Genomic DNA, 24,557 nt, shown 5'->3' on the forward strand with positions numbered 1-24,557 from the left:
CTCCTTGTTGGTGAGAACAAGGTCCAGCATAGCACCTCTCCTCGTTGGCTCCTCTGCCACTTGGAGAAGGAAGTTATCATCAACGCATTCCAGGAACCTCCCGGATTGCTTATGCCCTGCTGTGTTGTCCCTCCAGCAGACGTCATGGTGGTTGAAGTCCCCCATGAAGACCAGGGCTTGTGAGCGTGAGGCTGCTCCTGTCTGACTATAGAGGGCCTCATCTGCTTGGGTCTTCCTGGTCAGGTGGCTTGTAACAGACCCCCCTGTAATGTCACCTGTCCCTGCCTTCCCTTTAATCCTGACCCACAAGCTCTCAGTGGGCTAAAATGAAAAGGCTTTTAATAAAGAGAAGTATAGACTGGGCAGTGTTACATGCATTATCCCAGGGAAGCTCTGCTGTTGTGGTTCTTCATAAATGTAAATTGAGTCTTAGAGCCAAAACTTTGATCTAACACTGACCTCTAATATCACATATGAGTCTGGATCTGAGGATGGGCCTGAGGGGCCTGTTGTTGCTAAAATAAAGAAATATTTTATTTTTTGGTGAGCAGGCTGTTGTAACCCTCAGTTATCTTCACAGACTATTACATGGCTTTATGATGCTTTTTCAAAAGACTGATAATGCTCATTTCTATTTGCCGTGGCTCTGTGGTCTGCAGAGTAATCTTGAGACTCACTGGGTTACATCAGGGAAGGCATTGGCAGCTACAGTCTACGTTGCTCTGCACAACATTCTGTGAACAGGCCACCTGTTTAACCAAGTAAGTTAAACAGTTTTTTTTTTTGCCAGGTGTAGTGGAACTGCTGCTCTGATATTCTGAGTTAACTGAAGAATTGGAGAGAGAATGTATATTCCTGTAGTGGGAAGAGATTTTTTAGTAACTCTTATGTGTAAAACAGAGTATTCCAAGTAAAAGATTACCCGGTCTCGTGTGAGTCGTTTGTACTCAATTTTATGAAGAAAGTATTTTTTTTTTTAAACTTCACTCTGTAAATTTGTTAAAGATAATTTATCTGTCAATATTTTGAGGTAATGTCTATAAATGTAAAATGGCATCTACAATTTAATTGGTTTTTTTGCACTGCTACTGCTGAGTGGCTTTAATTTGCAACTTGGAAAACAGAAAATACTGAGGTAGGTTTGGGTGGGGTCTTTTTGGGTTTTGTTTGTGTGGTGTGGGTTTTTTTTTTCCAAATAGAGCTAGCATGAGAGTTGCCTGGAAGCTGAGTAGAGCAATGTAAGAGGTAACTGAATGACTGCTCCGTGAAGGTTGGCTATTTTGTGCTTAAGTGAAATGTTTTTGGAGTTTCATGCAAGTTCTTAAAAAAGCATCCATTGTGTAGAAATCGCTAATATGCTTGGCACTGATCTTTGCCAAATACCTTCAGGCAGTCTGGTCATGTTAGAATCTTCTCATTCTGATTTTTTACATACTTAGTAAATTGTAGTGGTCATTACTGCAGTGCCTTTTTGGATCAGAGATGGAGAAAGTGTTGTCTTATCTGTCTTCTTTTAAGAACATTTTTACAAATAATCTTTGAATTATAAAATCTCTCAAGTAATTTAACAGATTTTAAATATCCAGAAATTTAAATTTTGAGTGTCTTGAAAAATTGGAAATCAATGTGTTCTGTAGAATTGTACTTTAATACTTCTGCAACAGCTCTTATTCTGTAATACTGAGTGCTCCAACAAAATACTTGAATAGCCACCAAATTCAGAATACTATGATGATGTCAGAGATAATATGTATGTGTTTTCTCTCTCCATAGTTTTCCCATCTAGCTGTGGCTTTATTACAGTGTAAACAGTCGATTCCGTTAGGTTTTTCACAGCTGGGGTGATAATGTTTGAGCTGCTGAATGGCATTATTTCTTTGTCTGTGCCGGAGTTCTCATAATTTCTAGCAATCCTTATAAACGTGTTTTTGCAAGTCCTAGGACCCTATTCCATTTTAAGTATAGCTTTGTGAAGTTTGAGAGTCAGGGATCTTGGAGGCAAACTGTGAAAAGACGTTGTTAGGGAATAATGTAAATTAAAATTTTAAGGGACATTGGTAGGACGTTTCCACTCAGGCTCTCTTCCCTCTCCCTTCCTTCCCTGCAGGGTATGCATATGAACCCTGCCTTCTGTTGCTCTCTGCGTGCCAGCATCTGTAGGAGACTGGGTCCTAGTATATGTTTACACTGTTTTGTATGCAGATCTGAGCTGGGGTGTTCCTACACTAAGTAGGAAGAAGCTGCGAGAGCTTGTGCCTTGTTCAGCAAAGCTAGACCCAGCGTATCGATAAGGATTACTTGTTTGTACATCTGCTAATATTGCGTGGCTTTGTCCCTCTCTTGGAGCAGAGACAAGAATAAGATGGCTGCTCACCACATATAGTGTAAATACATTGCTATCTTGTCTGCACCATCTGTGTGAACAGATCTGAGGAAGTCCATGAGGGTCACAGAAATTCAGATCTTTATAAACCTGGAAGTGATAATTTAGTGTATTACATGTCACAGTAAGATGAGGGGAGGAGGGGGGCCACTGTAGGATAGAGTGTGTCACAGTCTGATGATGGGGAAGTGCAGCTAAAGAGACAAGGTAAAAGCAGGGAGTTGAAGATAAGGTAGGCTGGGTAACACCGAGGCACAGGGCCTTCGTTAGGAGATCGACTGTTTAGTAAGTGGGACTTTCAAGTGATTAATGGCTAACTGAACAGGAAGACCTGTGTGAGCTGGAAGTTGGGTAAGGGGCATGGGGAGAGAAGAAAGCGAATAAATGCTGTAGGATGAATAAATGCTGCAGGAGGTGGTTGGAGAGAAATGGTCTAATGAACGTGGATTTTGGATAACTTGCGCTTTAAGCAGAAAGAGGATCTTAGTCTTAGCTCTGTGCTTTGCAATACCTGGGTGGAAAGTCTGAGCTTTCAAACTTAATACAATAACAAGTTTCTGTTATAAACTTTATTCTCATTTCCCTTCATGCTTGTCTAGCAAAACTAGTTTTTACCTGAAAATTTCTAGGTCAGCTCTGACAAAAAATGCTTTTGTGCTGTGTTTGTGTAAACAAACATGACAGTTGTAAACATTCTTTTGATCTTTGAATCAATGTAGATTTAAAATTTTGTCTTGTGAGCTATTCATAGCTTAAAGTGCTATTATAGTCTGATTGCTGTCAGATAAAAATAATTCTCTGCTTTGTAACTTTTTTCCCCTCTGCTGCATAGCAAGTTCAATGAAATAAGTATTTCATTGAGTTTGTATGTTTATAAAATTATAAAAAAACTTGTAGGAAGACAGATAAAGCAAAAATATTTGGTGTTGTGAGGAAACTAGTGCTGTTTAAGAGCATTAAATAGTGGAATGACTTGCGTCTATAGTGGTCTTTGATCTTCAATCTAGGTGTCTTGAGACTGTTAGGTATTTGGAGTAACAGTGAGAAGTGTTAAAAGGTCAAACCAAATCCTTATCTTGTTCCGTAAGGTGTAACGAGCAATGGCTAGGCCATGTTCAGGGAACGGGTGAGCACAGAATGATGATGGCTCCTCCAGTGTACACTGACTTCAACTGGGTGGGAGCTTCCCAGGCCTTGTGTGGTTTACAGATCCATTGCTGTCTGTCAAACTTCATTATCAATCTTCTATGAATTTAACTAATTTTTAAAGGTATTTTTTAAACTTCTGCCTTCCTGTAAAAATGTTGAATAGAATCATAAAAAAGAAGTTGGCCTTTGACTTTTCTAACCTGTGAGCTAGCTTCATTTGCCACCTTTTAGTCTTTGTCTGTGGAAAAAGAAAAAATAATTGTTTCCTGTGCGCACGGTACATTATTCTATATTGCTATTCTCCCTCTCTGTATATTATTATTATTATTATTCTCTCTACCCCTTTCACTCCTCTTTTCTTCACTGTCCATCTATAGCCTCTTTAATAGGCAGTAGTTCTATAATGCTGAGCATTATTGTTTCTCTTTTGTGCACCTTTTTCTAGTATCAAGAAGCTGTTTGCAATGTTGAAGATAAATGTCTGCTTCTACTCATTTTCAGTTACACCAGGAAGTTTGAGTTAATTTAAAGGATGATTTAGGTACTGTTGTATGCTCAACTGACCTTCTGTGAAGGTTCCTTCAGTTGTCTGAGGACTGTCTTTGCAGTAAGTGCCGAAAACAATCAGTCCGTCTGCCTGAACTTTCTGGAAAGATCAGTTTAATGGATTGAAAAATGTTCAGGATTACACCGACTGTTCTAAAATATCTCCTTCCTCACTGTGTTAATAGCAGTATAATATCTGTATATTGAAATATGATGTTCCTTCTCTAGTGGATCACCTGCAAACTCTGAGGCTGAAAAAAAAAAAGGGGGAAAAAAAAAAGGTGGTGATGCAGTATACATTCTCGTGACTTTAATGCCATCTAACCCACTAGAGCAAGCAGTTCCATTTTTGAAGAATATAGTCTTTCTGAGCTGCCTTTCAGGATCACTTGATTAAAAACTGTTGGATGGTTGTGCAGCCTCCGTACTTGGAGGTTTTCAAGACTTGCCTGTATAGAACCCTGAGCAACTCGATCTGACTTGATAGCTGAACCTGCTTTCAGCAGGAGGTTGGACTAGAGATCTTCTGTGGTCCCTTCCAACCTGAATTATCCTATGATCATGTATTTCTCTGCAACCCACAGCCTGTAGCGATATATGTTGAATAACTGCTGGAGCAGAGGAGTTTACATCTGGTAATTGCTGCCGGGAGTGGAGTAGTTAACGTCACTTCATTGAAAAATACTCACTTTAAAACTAAATTCAGTTTTCATTACTAAACAAAAGGAAAAAAAATTTAGCACTTTAATTGTTTACATAATAACACTTTTTGTGAATAGAAGGAAGTGTGTATTTATTGTGCCATAGCTGTAAGTTTGTGCAGTAGATTTTAGTTTGTATATGTGTTGTCTGATTTCAAAAATCATGATGTAAAGGGGCTGTGTGATTGGAAATAGTAGAATGTAGGAGTCCTCTCCCCCCCCCCCAAGCAAATACTGTGCCTTATCTTGCATGTTTTTGGCGAAGAAATGTCTGGTGCCAACCAAAATTTTAATTTACAGAATGGCTGACTTATGAGAGTATCTGATACTCACAAAGTCTCAGCTCTGAGTAGAAGGCTGGTTAGAGAACTTCTCAAATGCCTTTCCAACATTATATTTATGGCCTTTTAAATAAATATCTGTGACATACTTCAGTAATTACTTTCTGGAGATTCAGAGCTTTTGTAGGCTTTTCAGAAATACTGATCATCTATATAATACAGCTCTTGAAAATAGCTAAGTGCTAAATGGAAACATATTACCATGTTCCTGGAAGTCTGTTTAATGGCATGCATAAGTTAGGGACTGGTTTGTAAGTTTAGTGGACTTCAGGTGTATGCATCTTGTATCTCTATACATTGGCAGCTTTTGTGAACAGAATAAAATTGAATTGCTCTTGATTTCAGCTAGTCTTTGTTATTGGTTAAGATTAATTTTATGAAAGGGAGTGCTCTTTTTTTTCCTGTCTCTTGTTTCCAGCACTTTTCTCTAAAGTATTGCAAAGTGATATTTTCAGAGATGCACTAGAGGAGTTTTGGAAGGTCTTTCTGAGTCATACCAAGTGTTTCTGCAGTCGTTTCTCAAAAGACAAAACATTTCTCAGAATGATTTTGTTTTGTCTTAGATACTTAAATATTAAAAAATATGCAAGAACTGCTACTCTGTAGGTAAAATAGAGTCCTTTTTGTAAGACTTTTTTGGTCATAATTGTTGAGCAATGGAGTACAAAAGTCAATACATGTATTTCTAGATATTGAGTAAATGTATTGGGTCAAATACTCTGTTCTGCCATTTAAGCAGACAGCTATCAATGCACGAATATATATGAAAAAGCGTGGTAGATGTGGTGTGGTTCATAGAATAAATGTGGTATGCAGTTTTGCAGTCCATATAAGAAGAATATGCATCAAGCTTTAAAAATACATATTTCAAAGGATTTAAATGACAAAATAGTAGCTATTCCAAATATTTGCTTGAAAACGTTTGTCCTTTGGTTTACTATGTTCAAGCTGAAAAATCTCTTCTGTGGTTTGTGCTGATTGCCACATCTGTGTTTCCAGTATACGCCATATTTTACTTAATATTGATTTCCAGGTGGTTATTACTTCATCAGTGCCATATGTTTATGGATGTAAAATCATGTTAATATTTCTCAGGAAACTCAGATAAACCTGTGTGATGTCAGTAATGCCAAATGCTTCATGTCTTAAAAATGTAGTAAGTTTATTTTGACTACATATAAACTACACTTCATATCTCGTGGTTCTTTATCTTGCTGTTTCATTTTGTATCGCATTCCTGCGGTTTCCCTCTTCTTCAAAGAGCAGAGACTAGGTGTCAAAACTAATAGGGGATGAGTGTTTCTCTTCCATTTTTTCAGTACAGGAATGGTAGCTGAGTAGATGCTACTTCACAAGTCTATGAATGCAGGAGAACTGCTTAGAGAATGCAGTAAACCTCTTTTTGCTTTAAGGTGGAGATGGAGATATCTTACTGCCTTTCATTCTTCACAGGGTTACACATCGTTCTGGAATGATTGCATCTCCTCAGGGCTGCGTGGCTGTATGTTAATCGAATTGGCATTGCGAGGGCGTCTTCAGCTGGAGGCTTGTGGAATGAGGCGCAAAAGTCTATTAACAAGAAAGGTAAGTGGAGGAAAATGGTCACATTTACTTTTGTGTCATGCTCCAGGCAATAGAGTAGCTATAAATTACAACTGGTTGTAAGAAAAAGACTTTTTTTCTTTACCTGGGGATAGGGATTCTGAGTAGTAAGCTAAGTTAGATGCACAGAGTTAAAAGTGTTTAAAGGCGAGCTGAAGTGCCTTGGAAAATCTTCTGTACTAGTTCTGTGCTCCTGTTTGTTCTCTTGATGTGTTCTTGCTGCTGTTGGGAACCTTGCACAGTTGGTTGTGGCTCTGGCTAGGGTACGGTGGCAGCAGTTACTGCTGAGAGCCAGTAGCACCAGTTGTAATCTGCTGAAGGAACTGGCTTTTGCAATGTTGGTGAGATGTGGGCTGATGGAAAGGAACGGCTACCTGACAGCCTGCCAGATGTATCCTGCAAGCCACCAGTTTAATTCTTGTGTACACAGTGTTGCAGTTTGTGCTTGAAATGCATGAGAAGGAAAGGATCCTTGCCCTTGGGGCCTGAGAACACAAAACTGTATCTAGTTTAAGCTTGTGACCGGTGTGTTAAATGTGTTGTACTCGCTGACCTTTAAGATGGGCAAATTTTTAAGGTCCTTTATTGAATTAGGCTGAAGATTTGAGGCCTTAATATATTACTTTTGCTGCTGGATTTTTCCTTAGTACAAAATGTGTAAAATCACACTGCTTGAAGAATTTTTACTTCATCAGCATTAGAGGATGCTTGTAAAATAAGCTTATTGAAAACATGGTCAAATGTTGTATATCCACCACAAATAAATTCTCTTTTATGGCACATTTCCCTGTCAATATTATCTTTTGCTAAATTTTTTTAAAGGAAAGCTTACAAATCCCCCAACCTTCTCCCAGCTTCCTGTTCTTCTGAAGAATCGAACCTCTGTTCAGACAAACAACTCCTACTTCTTTTAGCTTCATTTAAGCATATTCAGCATTGATCGCACAATTTTTTTTTTCTTCCAAAGCTTTTGGCTCCTTAGGCATTCAGGAATGTTCTTTAGCAGTTATTTTCATTCTGTGCAAACCTTGTCAGCTCTATCTACCTGAAATTTTTAACTATGGTTTCTGTTTGTTTTTTTTTTTTTTAGGAAAATAAAAAAATAGCCTATGCATAACTTCAGTAAAGAATACAAGCAAAACTATTGTTGTCTTTTGTGGTGGTTTGTTTTTTGGGGGGGTTTTTTTTTGTTTTTTTGGTGGGGGGTTTTTGTTGTTGTTTGGTTGGGGGTTTGTATGGGGTTTTTTTGTTTTGTTAAATTTTATCGTGGTTTTGGGGGTGGGCAGGTGTGTTTTGTTTCTTCTCTCCTCCCTCTCCTTTGTTTAAGGAGATCTAAAAGCTACCCAGTATTACAGGTTTTGTTCTTTCTGCTGTTGTAAGGCAATTGAGAGATTTCTTTTTGCAGGCAGGAGGCTTCTATGAAAAAGGCTTTAATTTAAAATTCAAATGAAGATTGGATTCAGCTTAAGTAATTTCTTGCAAATAAAATCCCTAACTGCTGATGTATATGAGGTTTCTTCTCCCCCTGCACCACCTCTCTCAATTTAGAAATCATTCTCATGAATGACTTGTGTTGTTTTGTACCTTATTTGAAGTTTTGCATTAGCACCAAATTTCAGTCTTGTTTCTGCGTTGGTTAGATTTAAGTGTCTCAACTCTACCAAGTGTCCTCCTTCTCCTCATTTTGCAGGATTTGCTCCCCTTGCCCTCTGCTTTCGCTGCAAATTAAGTACTGTGCTTAGTGAGTGGAACGAGCTGTCTAGTTACATCCAAGGTTGTGATTCAGTGGCAACACCATTTTCTATAGCTTCTGCCTCTCAGGCAAGCCCTTCTTCCTCCTCACCCCAGGTGCATCCTTGGATTTTGCGGGAAGGTAAAACCTCCTTAAAACTCAAAGCTTTGATTTGTGAATCAAAACCCTGTACCTTCAAGCCATGGTCTGAAGGGAGGAATTTAGGCTTCAGTCACTTTAGCCTGTGTTGCAGCTGAGAAGAGTAGTCCTGTCTTTGCGAAGAGACTTATTGGAGTCTGTCTTGGGTTGTTACTAGCATTTGTGCAGCCTTGTCAGGTAACACCTCTGGCTGAAACCTAAGTCACTTCTTTGCTCAGTTTAGTTTTTACTTGAATCACTTTCTTGATCTTGTCATCAGGTGGGGCACAAGTGAGACTGTTGGCACAAGCAATAAGGTGAGAACAAGAAGAGGGTAAAACCATCTCTTTGGGCAGTAGTACGGATTTATAACCAGCTAACTGTGGTCATACAGCTGACTTAAAAGATTGCTAGCTACAATGATTTCCATTTCAAGCCTTAAATCAGGTGGATCTTTGATAATTTTTTGTAGTTTCTAAGACAGAACTTAAGAATGGATCAAGATGGCATTAAATCCATGCTTGAATGCCATAGAGGGACAAATGAGACTGAGAAATTGGCAGGCAAGGACTTGATGGATGTTAGTGAAACTTTGAAAGTCAATATGATGTATTTTATGTTGCAACATCCTTGTAAATTTGGCTTAAGAGTATGTAATCATTGTATCAGTTTGGAGTTCTATCTACTGGTATCAATTTTGGAAACACATAAATTAATGTTGAGGTTTATATATAAATAAATAAATAAATTTCTAAGACTAGTGGTTATTAAAGATAGAAGATGGTACTCTGTGCTGCCTTAGAGCCTCAGAAAGCAAACGAAATCATTAGAGTTCTTAAAAACAAAAGAAATCCCAACAAATCCTGGGCAGATTGACTTCAGTATTTTATAGCTGACAATTCTGAGTGATTCATGCATGAGTGAATTTTTGTATTAAAAGTAAACAATGAAGTTTACTTAAAAAGCAATGCAAGAAGTACTTAATCTTCAGTGTTCCTTAATTGCAAAGCTGCATTGTAGCAAATGCAAATTAAATATTCTGTATAATTGAAATTTCATCTGCGGTTAGATACAAGGCAAATGTAGTAGCTGATAAATCACTGAAAAATTGGAATAAAGATTTTCTGCAGGAAGGCTAAGGACCATCATCTCTGAAGAACCAGGGTCTTAGCTTCTTGCTCTACCCTAGGTCCTCTGTTAAAGAGAGGAAAAAAAAATTCCCCCTTGTGGATGCTTGATCTTCTGTGATAATTCAGTTCACGAGATCCCCAATCCACCCGATTTCCCACTCTTCTTGTGCTGTTATGACTCTGAAGAGACCCAGGAAGCATTCATCAATAAATCCTTCAAGAAAGAGCAGATCCATGAAGATAGAGAGTTGTCTGGGCTTCTGCTGTTGCCTGTTTCTATGTGCTGGGAAGGGGAGGGGAAAAGAAATACTATGGAAGGTGTGAACCAAAATGCTTTTGTTTGAGGGGAAGGATAATCAGAAGAATCTGTTCAGTGAATATTCAGTGTAGCAAAGAAGTGAGAAGAAACAGTGCTGTATGCCGGGGTGCAGAGAATGGTAAACTTGGAAACAAAATTGCTGTGCATTGTGGCTTCACAAGAGCTTATGGAGTCCTGACTGAGTTGAATGGGGGAGTCTATGCTCGTTACTGCTCTTTCCTCTAAATGCCTGTATGTTTAGGCTCGTTCTGTAATGGTGCTTTATATTCAGGCTAACTTCTTAAACTTCTTTGCAGTGCTAGAAAAAAGTATCTTAACCCCAAATAAGTAAGGAAAGCTGTTTTCTAAACTTAAAAAAAAAAAGCTTACATATATCCTAGACTTAAAGACATTTTTTATCTTTTCAATGAGGTTTGTTTGGTTTGTTTTTGGTTTTTTTAATAATAAAACAGGTCAAAAAGATGACTTCACATCTTACCTGTTAAAGTGAGATGGTGAGTGGTAGGTTACCAACTGCAGCAGGCTGGAGCAATCCAGTGTAACAAAGGTTACTGTGAAACTAATAATCTGGGACACTTCAAAGAAACTAAAATACTGCTGGAATGTCAGTTTTAAAAAGAAGTGAAGATAAGTAAGTTAGGTGTTTTTAGGCTAATTACTGAAGGAATATCTTGAAGGTGGCTAATTTTAGCCACAATCTAGCAGCTTAAAAACCCAACTTGAAGTATGCTCCTGTATAATTAAAGAACAGAAACTTCCAAAAATTCAGAATCTTGATATAAAACTGAAAGATATGTAATATCATTATATGTGGTTAATAGGGGTTTTGAGTGACACTGCAGTGCAAGCTTGTAAATCGGAAAGATAAACAGGCATTTTTGTATGTTTTAGTTTCAAATACAAATTGTCTGGATTAAAATGTAATTGTGTTCTTAAAACCAAATATCACAGGTTTATGGTTGGAGTGATCTCCAGCTCCCAAAAATGGAGACCTGGACAGTATCTCAAGAGACCATTTAAACTTAATGCAGTAACAGATAATGAGGTTTCTCTGGTCCCTCCCTGGCAGGTGTTTAGTCTTAAAATTCTCCACTGAATGGAATTCAACAGCTCCGTGGATGTTTAATTTTCCTGTTGAAGTTTCTGACAATATATTCTGCATCTTCCATATTTCCAGAATAAGCTGGTATCTTTTATTTTTCCCAAAGTAAGCACCCTAAACTACTGTTGGATACCCTCTTTGTAAAAATATCTTAAATGCTTTCCTTTTAGATCTAAAGAAACTTTGTTCTTTTTAGCCTGGCATTGTGGACTGGTTCATTCTTGCTGATTTTATTAAAAATCTTAGTTTCTGTGTTTTATATATATGATCTAAATTGGAAATACCATTCCAGCTATGACCTGTTAGGTATTCACAAAGATCTCTCCAGCAATTTTCCTTTTCATTTCATCTCATTGACTTCGTACACATCTCTAGCTTGGGATCATCTTGCCAGTATTGAAGCTGTCTTACCATTGCAACTCATTTTAGTGTCATCTACAGACCCTATGAAAGTGCATTTGCGTTGGTTTTGGCTGGGGTAGAGTTAATTTTCTTCATAGTAGCTGGTATGGGGCTGTGTTTTGGATTTGTGCTGAAAACAGTGTTGATAACACAGGGATGTTTTCGTTACTGCTGAGCAGTGCTTACACAGGGTCAAGGCCTTTTCTGCTTCTCACCCCACCCCACCAGCGAGCAGGCTGGGGGTGCACAAGAAGCTGGGAGGGGACACGGCTGGGACAGCTGACCCCAACTGGACAAAGGGATATTCCACACCATATGACGTCATGCTCAGCATATAAAGCTGGGGGAACCAAGTGTTTTCTCACTTTTATTCTTCCGATTCTCTCCCCCATCCCACCGGGGGGGGGGAGTGAGCGTGTGGCTGTGTGGTGCTTAGTTGCCGGCTGGGGTTAAACCACAACAGTATTGTACTCCTCTGTTGTTTGTAGTAAGGATTATTAGAACTACGGAACGGAACTAAACTTGGGATGTATTTCAATAGGACACTTAAAGCTTTTTCAGGACACTTTTCTGACTGCTGTGAAGCTTTACAAAAAATAAGAGCTTTCACTTACTTCTTCTCTTGTATATGTGGAATTGTGTTGATGTGTTAGTTTTTCTGTCAATTGCCTGTTATCTTTTTACCTGATGCTTATAAAGTGCTAACTTGTAAAACTATTTAAATTGCCAGATTTAGACGTTGTTTTCATAAATAGCTTTGAAACTGTAGCAATTCTTTTCCTAAGAAAGATAGCTTTTTATTGTTGTTACTTTGTTTTTATTCAAATGTATTGACTTGGGCTAGTTTAGCCTGTGTATTTTCATTTGGTGCTCTTGTTTTTCTAACCAGAAAAAATTGTATTTGTACATGGTTTATATAACTGCTTATACTGGTAAACAAGCAGTTACTCAAATTCTTAAATTTTATTATGTTACTGTGAATGATTTTTTTGTTGTTCTCCTGTGCTCTCTTGAGGAAAGAGCTCAAATGATTTTAGAAGTTATTAAATAACAAACTTAAATTATATTGCATTTATTACTGCATATTAAGGGATGTATTAGTACATATATATTTTGCCTAGTATGTGTGTTTTAACTGTTAGTGAATGGAACATAGTGTTGCTGGTCAATGTGTTCTTCAGAGCTGTAAAACTTAGAGATGTTTTTTTTGAACCTATTTTTATCCATTATTATATGAAGAAGAAAACCAGTTTCCTGCTTGTTCAGTTTGTAATTGATTCCTCAGTTTCACATGGCCTAATTGTTTAACTGCAGTATTTTGAATAAATTGACTTGAAGCAGTAAAATAGACTGCCATCAGAGAGTAATTTAACGCTGTAATATACTTTGTTTTGGTGAGGAAGCGAAGGACCTGGCCAGATTAGTAGATTATCTTCCTTAAAAAATTAGGTATTCAGTATGTTGTTCATACTATAGTTTTAGTCAATTAAAGTTAATTTAAGTTATAGATAACCTAAGACTTAACAGAGCTTTGTAATTAAAATCCTAGGTAGTTTTTTTAACAACTAGGTATTTTTTGAGAGTTGCATATTCTTAGAGATAGTTCCCTTTTTTTTTTTAATTTCCTTGGTTTTGATAATAGGCAGATTTTTCCAGTTTTTATTGGTGGATGTTTATGATACATGAATTAAGTCAAAATACTGACTGTGTTTTATTCTATCCTAGGTGATTTGCAAGTCAGATGCTCCTACAGGGGATGTTCTGCTTGATGAAGCTCTGAAACACATAAAAGAGACCCAGCCTCCTGAAACAGTACAAAATTGGATTGAACTGCTTAGTGGTAAGCGTGGACTTAGTGTATTTGCCTTTTTTCCCCCCAGTAAAGCTAATTATCTGGTATCACTAGAGATGATACTGTAAGGTTTTTGGGGAGAAAGTATGCAAAAAAGTTAATTAGTCTGTCCTCTAGGGTAGTCTCTTGTTGATTGTAGCCTTTAATCAAATATAAGTAACTGTTGCTTTTGACTTAACTTGGTACAGAAAGGATCTATCTGGAAGTGTCAGAGGACATCTCAACTCTGTGAAAGAGGTACTTTCCACTGACTGAAGTAAATCAGGACTGCACCCTGGAGATATAACTGCCTTTCTCTGTAATTGGAAATGAGGGTTAGTGGAAGTTTGGAGTATAGGTGTATGGATTCAGTATTCCGATCTTTTGATAAAGAAAGGAGATAAGGAGCTCACCGCTGAGATGTAAAAATTGAGGATGATTTGGCCATTAATCATAAAGAAACAATAAAGAGTCAGGAGTTCTATTTTTCCATTAACTGGAGAAAGGTAATAAACATTTTCAAATGTTAGATACCTCTCGTTCAAAACAAAGTCTTCAAGGTGAGTATGTTGCACACAGCTGTTCCTGTAAAGCTAGTAAGTTGTTGCCCCCCCCCCAAAAAAAAAGTCAATTAGATTTCATCTTTACAGTTGCAGTTAACGTTTTTCATATACCTCACCAACAGTTGTATCCTCAGGATGCATAAATCAAACTGAAATTAACAATGACCATCTTTTAACATGTAGTGCTTTTATTGTTGGTCTTTTCTGTAGCAAGAATTCATCACCAGGGTTTGTCTGTTTTTACAAAACACATAAAATGCAGTTTCCTTGGAGTAGATCAGAGCTGTACTTCAGTTGCGCAAACAGTGCAGGAAAAAAACCCACTGTTTTGTCAACAAGACTGTGGGAGCTAGGAGGTAATCAGACTTGAAGCTGTCTATCTAAATCTGTTACTTGTAACAACCGATAAGTAAGAGTTTCAAAAATGAGCAAAGTCTTTCCACCTTCCTCTGCCTTCCTGTTTTCATTATGTTCTTTCCTTTTGTCCTGTACCACCTTAAACGGCCTTCCTTGCACATCAGTTCATACTCCTGTCCTTCCCATCCTTCCCCTCTTGCTCCTTGACTGTCAGGCAGAGGGGCAGACAGGAGAACAAAGCAGTCCTTGTCAGTAGGGGGCATGGCTGCTGCATAGCCTTGTGGTTCAGTTCTTGCTCAGCTCTCCTTCACTTTTACGGTCTGCAAAAACAATCCATTTTTCTTGTCCCAAATACATAATTTGTGCTGACATTTCACCTTCTCTCCCAGTGCAGAGCACATTAAGTTAGTACTGATTCAAAAAAGGTTAACTAATGAATGAACAATGTTGTAGTTTTCTTTAAGTTAAGCTGAGGTTTTTCTGACCCTGCTGAGCTTTGGCTCTGGGAAGATAGTTCTCATCAGTGCTGTGGCTAAGACTTGCATCAATCATTTTTACTTACATGTGGTTATTAATTACTAGTTCTTGGATGGCATTAGGGTTCTTTGCATTTCCCATGGTTTAGAGAACTGCCCTTTGAAGAAAAATATTTTGGCGTTTTGTTTGGTTTTTTTATAAACTCTTTAGAATTTTGCTTTAGAGCCTGATCCTGGAAAAATAGCTACTCTATCTGATTGTCAGCAATGTGAAGAATGCTGCTTGAAGTTACAGTACATATGAGTTCAAAGCCATCATGGAAATATTTATATGGACGTGTAAGGTGATGTTTGCCAAGCTGATGTTGTTTGTAAGATAGCCTCTAAGCGAAGCAAGTGTAGGGAATTCAGAAGCTTGGATCAAAATGTCAGGTCTTCCTGTAGATGTAACAAACATCTGTCTGTTTGGACAAGCAAGCGTCTGTGTAATTGAGGAGATTGGTCACAAGGTGTCACCACAGTACTGATTTTTACTACCGTATAGCCACATCCACCTAACAAATGTAGAAAAATCTAGGCAATAGCCTTTGCTCTGTGAAACACTGTAAGGAAACTACTTTTTTCTGTGTGTGTGATTTGTTTCATTCATGGTCAAGCTGGGAAATCATATTCTATGAGGTGTGGGACCTACAGGGACTTGTGTGGTTCGGGCCTGGGTGGGTTCTCTGCCTTTCACTATGCAGTTGGTGTCACCTCATTTGTTTACTTAACTTGGCTGTTACTTGGATACAGTGTATGTCACTCTCCGTCACAGTGGGAGAAACCTTGAAGTCAACTGTGTTTTTTATTATTACTATTGTATGTTAACCAATGAATTTTTAAAAAGCTTTCCGATACAGAAACAAAGTAGTACAGAAATTCTCCTATCCTTTATAGAAAACCCCCATCTGTGTAAGAAATACTTTATGTTGTTTCTTTCCTTGCCTCTTGAAATGCATAGACTCTTTTGTATCAGGAGGGGATTTTAGTACTTGTGATAAATACTTAGGTGGGCTGGACCTAAAAATTTTAGCTTGTTAAGTAAACTCTTAAGCAAAGGTGGATTTCTCAGTGCTTAACAATTTTAGCTTTATCAGTAGCTGTTGATGCTGATTTTGTGCTTTTTAAATTCCCTCCTCTATGCACACACAGTCACGCACTCTGAAGGGCCAGATTCTCCTGCCTTAACAAAAAGCATTAAAAATAATTTTTATAGAAACATTAAAGCCCCTGCCCAACATGTGCTCCTGTGTACACACACACTCACACAGTGCATAGTCGCTGTTTCACCTGGTGGGGGCGGGAAGGGAGAGAAGAATGAAAACCTGAAGAAACGGAGAAATGCACAAGATAGGTGTGCATTAGCTTGTCTCTGTGGCAGAAAGAAAGGCAATGACACTTCTTCCAGTCTCTGAAATGGTGAAAGGCTGGAAGCAGACAAATGCACAAGACTGGAAGAGATGCTTATTTTTATTATTGAAAGTAACCTCTCTCTTCATGACTGGTTTTTGGTTTGTTTGTTTTTTTTTTCCTTTAGTGCAAGACTGCTTATTTGTCATATTCTTAATCAAGACATGGCTTAGCTAGCATTTCATCCAAACTTTAAACGTACAGTGGAGCTCCTCCAAGGAGGCTCTCATGGTCTCTGTCTCTATGCCTATATCTGGGTAGGTCAGAGATCAGAGAAATGCTGACATTAGCACAGTATCTTAGTGTAATAGTCAGCTATATGAATTTGACAGCTCATTCTGCACCACAGGGAGGGGGGGGAAATCACTGTAATAGTACAGCTTAAACTTTGCCTGACTGAGTTTTTTGCTTGCTTTTTTAGGTGAAACATGGAACCCATTGAAGTTGCACTACCAGCTACGAAATGTCCGTGAACGGTTAGCTAAAAATCTAGTGGAAAAAGGTGTACTGACAACAGAGAAACAGAACTTCCTTCTTTTTGACATGACTACGCACCCTCTCACCAACAACAATATCAAACAGCGCCTCATCAAGAAGGTTCAGGAAGCAGTTCTTGACAAATGGGTGAATGACCCTCACCGCATGGACAAGCGCTTGCTGGCACTTGTTTATTTAGCCCATGCTTCAGATGTTCTGGAGAACGCTTTTGCCCCCCTTTTGGATGAGCAGTATGATTTAGCCACAAAGAGAGTGCGGCAGCTTCTGGATTTAGACCCTGAGGTTGAATGTATGAAAGCCAACACAAATGAGGTTCTGTGGGCTGTTGTAGCAGCTTTCACAAAATAACTGCATTCAGACTGAAGTGTTCTCTCTTCTTTCATGTAAACCAGTTGTTTCTCTTCTATTGACTATTCATGTTTTCTGTAATTTGTACCTTCTCACATGATGAATCGACTCTTGTTTAATGGGAATTTTAAGTGGTGTATTCCCTCCTTCTCTGTGTATCTGTATACAGGATTCTGCTGGTACAAGAGACCTTCCTGTTCAAAAACAACAGAAAAAGGTTTTACTGCCATATTGGCATTCCATTTCCTATTCAGTTTGAGTTATCTGAAATACTTTGTTTAATCTATTTTTCATCTTATTGTTATTGAAGTGGTTTAACATGGAAAGCACCTCAAGGAGGAAATGTGCATGCAGTTGGACCACTAGTCTCAGCTGACACAGATGTGTGCATGCATCAATACTTCTGCAGTACAATTCATAACAGATTAAAAAGGGCCTTTTTAAATCACCAAAGCTCCATGTTGAAGTGTCTGTCAGGACATTTTATACACAGATGTTGTTTCAATTATATCTGACAAAATTACTTTAAAAGCAGAAACGCCATTAAGCAGCTTTGTCAGTAGTTCCTGTAAAATGCCCATAAATTTTGCTTTTCATGCAAGTGTCTTGTGTACTTATATTTTCATTAGAACGATAGCTGAGTCATAAGGCTAGTATAGAAAGGTCCAATTGTTTCATAAACCGGTTTTGGGATGGGATACATTCCATTATATTGTATATATAGTTCAAATTGTATATTAACAACTGCCCCATCTTAGTATTTTGCAAGATCTACTTAGTTGTACACCTGGTGCCCCTTATTTGCTGTCAGGCATTGCCATTCGATGGAAAGAAAGGCCTCCTGTAAAGAGCATGTATGTGAAAACTGTTTGTTTCCAGTGTCTACAGAGTTTGCCATCCAGGTATTCTCAGTCTATGCATTGCCTTTGATAATTAGTGTACAGAAAGAGACCACTTTCTATCATTGTTTGTACTTCCCATCCCCACCCCCCCGTATGGAAGAGGCTTGTGACCAGTACAATTCTTGAGTGCAGTTTTCAATTTTGTACACAAATTAATGTTTGTCTCTTAAACCTCATAATCTATTTTACACTTTAAAAACAAAAAGTCAGTCCTAGCAGGTGTTGCATGTAAATGATTAGCAAGTAATGACTGCAGTTCAGATGATTAAGATATCTGTAATGGGACGCTCTGCTATACTTTAATTTTTTATATACAGTTACGCTGATTAGCACACTATTGTAAAAAAAAATATATAAAACTTTGGCTTTTTAAAATTTATTGCCTCTTTGCCACTGCTTGTTATCTCCCATCGTTTTCACAGTGTAAATATTATGCATTGAAAAAATTAAGCATTGATTTTATATTTTTTTTTTCCCCTCATAACAATGCAGACTTATAGTGGGGCTTACAGGTGTTTAGAAACTTTTTTGGTTAATACTCAGAGCAAGAATACTAGATGGTGTATAACTGTAGAGTTGAAATTTAAGGGATCCCTTAATCTGTATACTAGCTTTTTACCTACAGTAAATAAACTATGATCTTGAAAGTGCCTGAAACAGAGCAAGCATGTCATTTTTATTTTTTGTTGCTAATTAGAAAGGTTTTATTGCTTAACTGAAAGCTTTAGTTAATATCCTTCTTATTAGAAAGGGAGAGTTTATATTAAGTAGATCAAACTGACCTAATCAGCGGTGTCGCTCAGATCTGCAGGATTCATGGCTGAGACAGACTGACTGAGCTTGTGAGTGTGCAGTTGTGCCTGCCATGGGTAGACCTCTTCTATCTTGAGCAGAACTCTACAGCCTCATCTGTGACTGGACTTCCAATTTTGCACTTCATTTTCAATCATTTAGATGCTTAAGTAGACGACTTTGAAAGACAACTTAAATTCATCATACCTATATAACCTTTTTTTAATAAAGGTTTTTAAAATATGTTCCTTAACATTTAATGGCACACTGTTCTTTCAGTTCTTAAATGCTGTTTCTTTAGAAAAATGAAATTAAAAGTATATTGTAAAATTTCAAACTCTGGTTTACAAATAAAAAGACAAACAGTGTTCTCTCAGTTGTAAGATGCTGTGTTTAAAACTTTGAGGAGCTTGGGCATGAACTTCGGACATTCTTTTAAACATTTCAAAACGTGATTGCTTTAAGTGGAGGAAAAATGAAAGTTGCTGTGTTGCTCTTACATTTGGCAGCTTATAGAATACTTTCTGTACTTGATACTATATGCTAACTCACTGCTTTCATTGTCTCTCTCTCTCCTGTGATCTGTTTCCTCATTTTCTGTTGCTCTTTGAGAGGAGAGAAAAGTAATTAGGTGGAAAGGTCAGAAAAACAGTGGAGTATTCAGGAGCAAGTTAAGTGCACAAAACTTTTAAAATGGCTTTGAAAATCTAAGCTACTTGAAACATGCTTCAGACTGAAAGTATCTTTCATAGTCCCTTTTCTGTCCTCTCGTTTTCATTCTGTGAGTATTCTCCATGTTCCTGCTGGTTTCATGTTAGGTTGTGGAGGATATTGGGGTTTTGTCACCCTTACAGCCAACATGGTTTAAAAGAAGTCACCCTTTAATCCCCCCCAGAAAGAGGATTTGGGTTTTTTATTTCTTTCACATAGAAGATAACTGCCTACAGTATTTATCAGCTTTATTTTGCTTAAAGATAGAACCTCTGCCTGAGATGGGGATAGTTTGTACTGGGTATATCAAAGAACTTTGATGTAAGTAATAAAGGTTTTGTGAAGAGCAACAGTGTCTTTTGTTAGACCACCTGGTATAAGCCCAAAGGTGCAGGGGAAATAGATGAGCTTTTGGAGTCTTGAGTCCTATGTTGTGCTTTAAAAAACCCAAAGCCTCACGAGTGCTACCAGACCTTATGTCTAACAAGGAAGGTAAGTTTGGTAGGTTAGCAGGGGATGATTCAGCTAACATCCTTGCCTTCATTGCTATTTCAGGTTCTAATAAGATGGCTAAGCATGGCAGACTGCTTTGTTCTACTGAGATTCAGGTACCCTTCTTCCTATTAGCTGCTACTGCAGCTCACAGAGACCTGGTTTTAAGACAGTTTTGTCTGCTCCGAGTCCTCAGCTCTCAATGGCTGCTTAAAGTGAAGACTGCTATCCATAGCCTGAACTCGAACATGTGCCTCAAGGAAGAATATGTATTATTCAGGGACACATTCTTTTAAAACAAACTTTGAAGTTAATGTCAAAAACAGGATTTTGAAAGTTAAATCCCCAAGCAGTATGTGTGTGTGTATGTATATATATATGTAGTTTTACAGTCCTTGAGATTTACATCCTCCTGTGTTTCTGGAGATGATGTTACAGTGCTCCTATATGGGATGCTAGTGAAACCTGTGTGCCATACATGATGCTTTTGAGGCAAAAGTTGCATAAATTGACTATAAAAGGCTGGTGACTGAGTGCTCATGTTCATGCCCATTTCTCCTACAAAGTGAAGATATGTATTAACTAATGTGTTCTCTGTGAACTGGACTGAATCTGTACTGAAACAAAATAAAGCACCCTTCCAAGCTATGAGCTGCAAATGGTTACTGCGTATCACCTGCATGCAATACCTAAAGGAATTTTTTCTTTCATTTGCTATGTAATTTCCAGTTTTTCCTGAGGCTCTGGTCCTCACCATTTTGGGAAACAGAACTTTAAGATTTCAATCAAAGCCTCTGTTCTGCCTCAACTGGCCTTCAGGCACTTGAGGTAGTCAAAGCCTGTTATGTCCTAGTTTCCCCTATTGTCCATCTATCTTTCTATATGGAAGGGGGGGGGTTCCAGCTTCAGAGAAGTACAAATTTCTTGAAAAAGTAACTGATTTATTCTGTGGTAATGCTTAATGTATACAACAGTTTAACTACTCAGGAAATGAGATGATGTCAAGTGCTTTGTAAGTGTCAAATATAAAGTGTGATTTCAGGTGTGTGTAGGAGGTGGCCTCGGGTAGGAGGGGAGGAGAATCTTTGGACGGGGAAGAAGCATGGTCAGAGCTGCTGCCCATGTTAATCTCTGAGTAAGATCTCGAGTATCCTCCCATTGGGTCTTGTTTTCTCCTGCCTACAAAGCAGCAGCACGAAGCCTGTGAAAAGCTGACAGTAAGAAATGCCTTCTGACTCAGGAGGAGAAAGAGCTGAGAGAGTTTTCTGTAGAAACAGTGAGAAGAAAAGCTGGTTCCTAAGACAGCAGAAAAGAATAGGGAAAGAAATGCTGATAAGTAGTAGCCTTTGGCTTCCCTCACCCCAACTTTCTGTACTTCCAAACAATTTGCTGTTCTGGCTTTTTTCTCTTGGCTTTGGCCCCTGGTCTTCTCTGTTTCTTCTCTTTTCCCTGTTACTTGGTGACTTCCTCTTTCGCGCTTGTGAATGAGTTGTACTCATTTCCAACCTTAGATGTTTCCACTCTTGCCTTTTTATTACTAATCTTTTTTTGCTCTCAGTTTTACTGTCAACTCAAGCTTGACTCTCCATTACCCTGTCCTCATCAGAGTCGCTTTCCCCTCTGCTTTGATTCCCTGCTGGTGCCTCAGGGAACCTCCCCTTCTTCAACAAATCTATTTGTCAATACCAGCTGCCTCAGTGGCTGAACTGAAGCAGCTGGCCACCTGCTACAGCTTATAACATGTGGTTTGTTAAGGTGAACAAAACCTGGTGCTAATTTACCTTGAAACTGCTCTTTGCCCACTTCAAAAGCAAGCTGTTGTCCATGCAGCAGGGTGGACTTGCGGCTGAGGATCGTGATTTTGCCATTTCTCTAGTGTAAGTAGATCTTGTTCTGGAGCCAGTGCTCTAAGGACTTGCTATCTCTTACTCAAGCTTTTCCTACAGTGAGAGCATTATATACAAGAGTAATTTTCCCTTTTGGGCTCTCTGATTGTTAAAAAAAAGTTGAGTTTGTGTTGCAGCTCAAAAAAGCATCTTCTCTATTCAGCTATTTATTTTGATGGAAGTTGTAGACAAATTATTTGGAAGGTTTCTTTACTTCTATTTAATTTGATTAAAAGGGACAAGTGGGAGAAGAAAAAGGCACAGATATACTTACAATGTGATCACATAAGCTGTTTTCTTGGCAAAATAGACTAAAATATTTTAATTTTTCATTTTTGCTTTCTTTACTCCCAGTACATAATTCAGTTCCTTCCCATCTAGTGCATCTGATGTCTGCCCAGAAAGGATTTGCCATCATCTAATGCACTAGTCCTTCAGGATTTATCATCTGTTGCCCCTTGCTTTTGTATATTTATTCAAATCTTGGATTTTTTTCTCCCTTTGCCCTGGGATTGATCTTGAAGGTAGGAGTTTGGAGAAGACTTTGGTGGTTGTAAAGCAAAATGACAGGCTGTTCATAAGCTTTCTTTGCCACTGCCAGGGCATCTTTATAGGTCCTTCTTTGTTTCCTCTCTGTTCAAATGAAACCAAATCATGTCTTAACCAGCTTTTAAAATCCTGCTCTGACTCCTTAAGCTCCTGAGGACCTCAGTCACTTCTGAAAATAAGATTTAGCTAAGTCATGTATAAGTTTCACAATGCTAAACAGAACAATGCCTACACACCATTAAAAATCTCAGACCCTGTATTCAGAGGACTTGCAGAAAGAATTTAGCAAAACCAGATCGTTTCTCCAAGCAGCAATCTTGCAGTAACCCACCTCAGCTGTGACAGTAAGCAGAGCCTTTGATGGAGAAGTCACACTGGTGCCTGAACAAAAATTGGTCCAAGGGAGCTTCCTCTGCTGGAAAGGTCTGAGATTCCTGAAGCCGTTAATCTTATGCAATGTTCTTAATGACATTTTGAAAAGATCTTGTATGGATACATGCTTCATTACTCTTTTCACCCCTGGTGAAAGTGGAGTTGGCCATGGGCCAGAGGCTAGGAAGAGTTGCTGCCTCTCAGGTGATGTGGGAGCTGCTCTCCATCCAGTTAGGCCATGAACTGTAATAGCCGTGATAGACCTGAGCATCTTCCCCTGCAGGTTGCTCTCTCAGTGGTCCCAGCCCATGTGTGCCAAGGACATCTTTGGTGTCAAAGAGTTTCTCTGAGCATGGTAGAGGGGACTGGAGAGCTGTGCATTGAGGGGTCTGGCTCGTGCCCACCAGTCAATACACTGCAGATGTGTCTGGGGCTGCGCTTGTGCCTGCGTGGGAGCAGAACAGCTGGCTGTTCACAAAGGTTTCATCATCCAGGAAAACACCACGTCATGCGGGTGAGCGGTTGTACTTGAAAAAGGGAGTGCGTGTGACCTTCCTTAAACTGGAATATGTACAAACAAAACAGGCCTGAAATAAAATGCAATTATAAACACATTTGGAATAACAACTGAGGTCTGTTTGTTTGATACATTGGAAGCAGGAAATGGAGCTAAATTCACTGCATTAATAAATGTCTTGCTGTAAATACGTTGTTTGATGTTAGGCACTAGCTATTGAGAGCTTCCTTCTGAGATCCAGCTGAAGATTTACACACATTCTAATATACCCAAATCTGAGACGCTCAGCCAAAGACATACAGAATCCCTTCTGTACGAGCAGCACTGCAGGGGAATTTGTACACAGCATTTATAGACATTTAAACTAACTTCTTACGTTTTTCTTTAGGAGTAAACAAAGTTGTCTTTTGATCGTACTAAAGTATCCTCTTTCTTTTTTTTTTCTTTCTTCTGTAGAGAATGGGCAGGACCTGCTGCCAAGATCACATATGGCTAACAGTCAGCACAAGGGTTAAGGATTTGTGAGCCATGAACAGCAGAAACATCTGGCACATTTTCATTTACTCTGCACAGCGATGGAGAGAAGTGACCATTATGGCAGCCTTAATGGAAGTGTATCTTCAGAAGGCAATTACTTAGAAGATAACTAGAGGTACGAGCAGGTTGGTGACTATCCTGCTCGTAGCGTGTCTTGCAGGTTATGTTCATCAGTGGCACAGAAAGGAGTTCAGAAAGCTGAGAGTTCACCCTGTGGGGTTACCGTAATGAACAGGGTTTGAGTCTGCTTGGTCCTCAGCCCTTTGGTTGTACAGTCAAATGAGTCCCAGCTCTCTCACATTTGTGTTTCTGAGCTGCTCAGGGCTTTGCAGATTTGCCAGTTGCCAGTTTCAGATGTGCAGCCAACTGTTAAGGCTGCCCTGGAAGCTCCTCTCCTCCCAGGCTCATCTCCTCTCCAAAGGCTGGAAGCCCTATGCCCGTAAGCTTCCTGCACCCAGCATTGGAGATCTAGAAGGTTCACAAAGGAGCTGCACATATGCTGTTTCCAGATGAGGCAGCCCATAGTGAATACCATGGGTCCATCAATAAGTGAGGGAGACAACCAAGTGACATGAAATATGGAAAACGCTGATGTACTCTTCTTTGCCTGCACCAGAGCTTGGTGTGTGCCCCGACAGCTCGGGATGGAGCAGGGAGGCCTCTCAGTGACTGCTCGGGAAGGCTGGATATACACAGAACCATAGGACTGGATGGGATTGACCCCAAGGGGCT

General features: G+C 38.9%; 1 protein-coding gene across 1 annotated transcript in view; it reads left to right on the forward strand.

The window, feature by feature from the left end:
• GOLPH3 (golgi phosphoprotein 3) overlaps nt 1–20,612 on the forward strand; it is a 38,511-nt gene extending 17,899 nt beyond the window's left edge. The window contains exons 3-5 of the mRNA XM_009285205.2: nt 6,573–6,704; nt 13,271–13,385; nt 16,643–20,612. Coding sequence (XP_009283480.2) covers nt 6,573–6,704; nt 13,271–13,385; nt 16,643–17,067 — 672 coding nt within the window. The 3' untranslated portion in view covers nt 17,068–20,612. The remainder of the gene's footprint in view (nt 1–6,572; nt 6,705–13,270; nt 13,386–16,642) is intronic.
• The last annotated feature ends 3,945 nt before the right edge of the window (nt 20,613–24,557 follow it).

This window comes from Aptenodytes forsteri, unplaced genomic scaffold (genome assembly GCF_000699145.1).
Source record: "Aptenodytes forsteri isolate BGI_AS27 unplaced genomic scaffold, ASM69914v1 Scaffold120, whole genome shotgun sequence".
Taxonomy (NCBI): domain Eukaryota; kingdom Metazoa; phylum Chordata; class Aves; order Sphenisciformes; family Spheniscidae; genus Aptenodytes; species Aptenodytes forsteri.